Genomic DNA, 3,337 nt, shown 5'->3' with positions numbered 1-3,337 from the left:
GAGTAGTTGACCAAGTCTGCTCTAATAAGGAATTGTGACAGTAAATACTGGAGAACTAAAAGCAGAAGATACCCAGGATTGAGAGAGAAGCCTCTCCTGCAGGTGCGGGAAGTAAAGCCCTATACTGCAGCATGAATACATTCCTTCCAACAAGAAACAGCCGAGTACAGCTTGTTCAGTTTTTAAAAATAAAAAGGGACTGGGCAGATTGTGCAAAGGTGTCCGCCACGTGCTGTTCCATTTATCACAAAATAAGGATTTTTCTCTGTTAACATCATCCTCCCCACACCCCACCAAAATAGCATTTTGGTCAAGATAGGGTAGTTAAGGCATTTTTACAGAAGTTAAAAGGTGGTTTTGAAGTAGATACCTAACATTATGCCAATTTAGGAATAGTACATAAGTTACTGAAGCGCTCCAAAATTAATCACTCATCCTCATTATAAATGAAATGCCTGTTACAAGCATGATGCACTGAAATATAGTAAAATGACATGTACATGGTACATGTTAAATGATTTTAAATAAAATAAGAGCTTGACATAGTTATGCAAATATACAGTACAACTCCACAAAAAAATCTTTAAACAAGTTGAGGTAACCTTGAACTTAACAGTTTTAATACAATAAACCAGGTAGTAAAATCTCCTTTTGAAATAAGGTAAGATTACTTACTGACCAAGTTTAACTGCACTCATCTAAACATCAAATGTTACCCGACTTTTTTTTTTTTTTTATATATATATAAAAACATGGCTTTAATTTATTTCTAAATACTTCTCTACCAGCAAAAAAAGTTAATGAAAAACTGACCAAAATATATATATCTTTACCAGCTACAAGCTTTTTATGAGCCTCAAGAAGAGCAAACTGGGGGAAACAATTGTGAGCTACTCTTATTCATAAGGAAATATTATATCGCAAGTGGCTGGGAGCTAACTGTAAACATCATTAAGGATCATTCAGAAAACCCTCAGCATCAGTTACTGAAATGTAAGTTTTGCTTGTTATTCATTAACTATTTTCCATTTGTGTACTTACTGCCGCTGCCACAGCATAAGCGAAGAGGTGCACTTTTGAGAATCAGAACGAGGATCGACTTAATTTGGTAAAGCGTGTTCTAGTCTACATAAAGCAAGAATGGCCATACTAACACGAGCGACGGCTAGGCAGTAGTGAGTTCTCAAACAAAAAGTAAGGAAGTTCAAAGTTGAGGACTACCTGCTCTTAACGCCACCCATCTTTCCCAGGGATGGCAGCAGCTACGGCATGTTCTCACATGCTGCTCAGAGACAGGGTAAGAATCTGTGCTAACCTCAACTCTGAGCGCTGGCAGCTTTCGCGAGTTCAAGCTACAACAACTTTTTGATTTAAAAAAAAGTTACCCACGCCCAAGACATTCAGACAGCCCAGGCCTCGTTATGGACAAATGATCTGCAAAGCTTCCACTGATAAGATCACAGTTAAGCATCTGAAATCACAACACACTTATGCATCCGTACAGCTTAAACTAATCTTGGTTTTTTTGAAATTCTGCAATAGGAGAGGCTCCAAGCTGACACGATGTATGCCAAGAGCAAAACTTTTACAGCAGTTCTCCTCCTCCTGAAAACAACGTTTTTGAAACACAAATCCTCAGCTATCACTGTAACGAGACTAGGTTTAGGAACGTATGCTTTTTAACATATCCTTGGATGAATAATGGATGTTTCTAGCAGATAGAGCAAAACACATCCTCTTGTGGAACTTTTAATCAATTATACCTAATTTTGAACTTTGAGCAACCAATGTTCATCATTTGAAACTAGTCACAATTTAAAAAGCAGTAACCACGTGGGTCTGGTTTCCCCCACCTTGAGAACAACTACTGGGTTTTGAAAGGCATGCTTCAAGCCTTGCATTTCCTCATTTCTTGCTGGCAGACGGATCAGTGTATTACAGTAGTGGTTCTTAAAAGGATCTCAACATTGCATCGTAGGACAGGCAACAGGCTTGACAATTGGCCATTGAGATCAGCTGCAACGTAAGAAAGCAATCCTGCCAGCAGGAAACAGTACGTGTGAAGCTAGGAACTCTGGGAGAAAGACGGTATCAGAAGTTGACATCTTAAACAATTCAGTCTGTATATTCAGCTACTATAGAAAGAAGGACGGTGATGTCATCTGGTTTTCCCCCTGTAATGCAAAAAATTAATTTTGAAACTAATCAAGAAGCTACCTAAAAGTTATAAACAGTGTCCTAAAAGCTTCGTTTTAACACCCTTTAAAAAAAAGTCTGACTGTTTTAGATACGCGTACAGCCGAAAGCCTTGGTCTCCTTCACTTCCCTTTCAAAAGGAACAAGTGCCTCCTAAAAGCATTCTGGGGACCACCGATTATTTGGGGGCAGGCGGAGAGAGAGGGATGGAACTTGGGACAGCACAAGATTTATGAAGCGATTCCACAGTCGGGGGGAGACCCACTCACCTCTCACGTTCAAGCCATTGTCACAGGCAAACTGTGCAAAGGGTGACATGTAGGTAGGGTCGTACGCCAGTTCGTGAGCTTGCTCAGCAATGCTTCTCGCAGTCTGTTGTATGCTCTCATAATTCGAGTTCTAGATTGATGAAAGCCAGCCAGTTATTTTTACAGAAATGAGCGCGGTTCATTCACCTAAGCAGCTACTTTGGAAGAGAGCAGGATGGGCACAGGGACCATTTCCTAATCCAAAAGGAACCTGCCTTCTCCCAAGTGTCCAGTCTGTGAGCGTTTGCATTCCAGGATGAATCCAACCTCTGTGGCTGTGATTATCTGCACAGTTCTCATGAGACCACTGATCGTGGGGAGGAAACGTACCATTTCACTGCTTAGAAGATGGGACCCGGCCTGTTTTGAATACTGCAAGTTATCTAAGCCGAGAAACTCAGCTTTCCCTTTACCTGTTTTGACTACCCAAATCGCACCCTCCCTTCACCCAGCTTGACAGCCAGGCACCCGCTCTTTCCAAAGGAACTGCATTCACTACAGCAGGAGTGCTAAGGCAAAAGGAGGAGAGCAATGATTGAGCAAACAAGAGAAACAAAGCTAGTTTGAGCACTAAGTGTCAAGCAAAAGGAATATCTTCCCATAACACAAAAATGCCTGACAACTCTAGTCTTGCATAATTACAATATCCATTTTGCTGAATGGTGTCTGTGCCCTACACTTAAATGGGAAAGTGTCAAATCAAACTGAAATCTTAATGTCTACGCATGGGCTACAAGTCTGCATACCCAGCAGTTACAGCTTCCACTGCAACAGTGACGTTTTCCTGTCCCCCCCCCTCTGCCCTGCTGCTCGTCTGAAATTATTTGCAAGTC

The 3,337-nt window shown here is 41.1% G+C and overlaps 1 protein-coding gene across 1 annotated transcript in view; it reads right to left on the bottom strand.

Annotated features, from left to right (window-relative positions):
- Window positions 1–6: 6 nt before the first annotated feature.
- The window catches only part of PPTC7 (PTC7 protein phosphatase homolog), a 14,833-nt gene continuing 11,502 nt past the window's right edge, over window positions 7–3,337 (bottom strand). The window contains exons 5-6 of the mRNA XM_025199009.1: window positions 2,466–2,595; window positions 7–2,174 (exon numbers count right to left, since the gene is read on the bottom strand). Of these exons, the coding sequence (XP_025054794.1) occupies window positions 2,116–2,174; window positions 2,466–2,595 (189 nt within the window). The 3' untranslated portion in view covers window positions 7–2,115. The remainder of the gene's footprint in view (window positions 2,175–2,465; window positions 2,596–3,337) is intronic.

This window comes from Alligator sinensis, unplaced genomic scaffold (assembly GCF_000455745.1).
Source record: "Alligator sinensis unplaced genomic scaffold, ASM45574v1 scaffold628_2, whole genome shotgun sequence".
Lineage (NCBI taxonomy): Eukaryota > Metazoa > Chordata > Crocodylia > Alligatoridae > Alligator > Alligator sinensis.
This window is presented reverse-complemented; position numbering and strand designations above follow the sequence as displayed.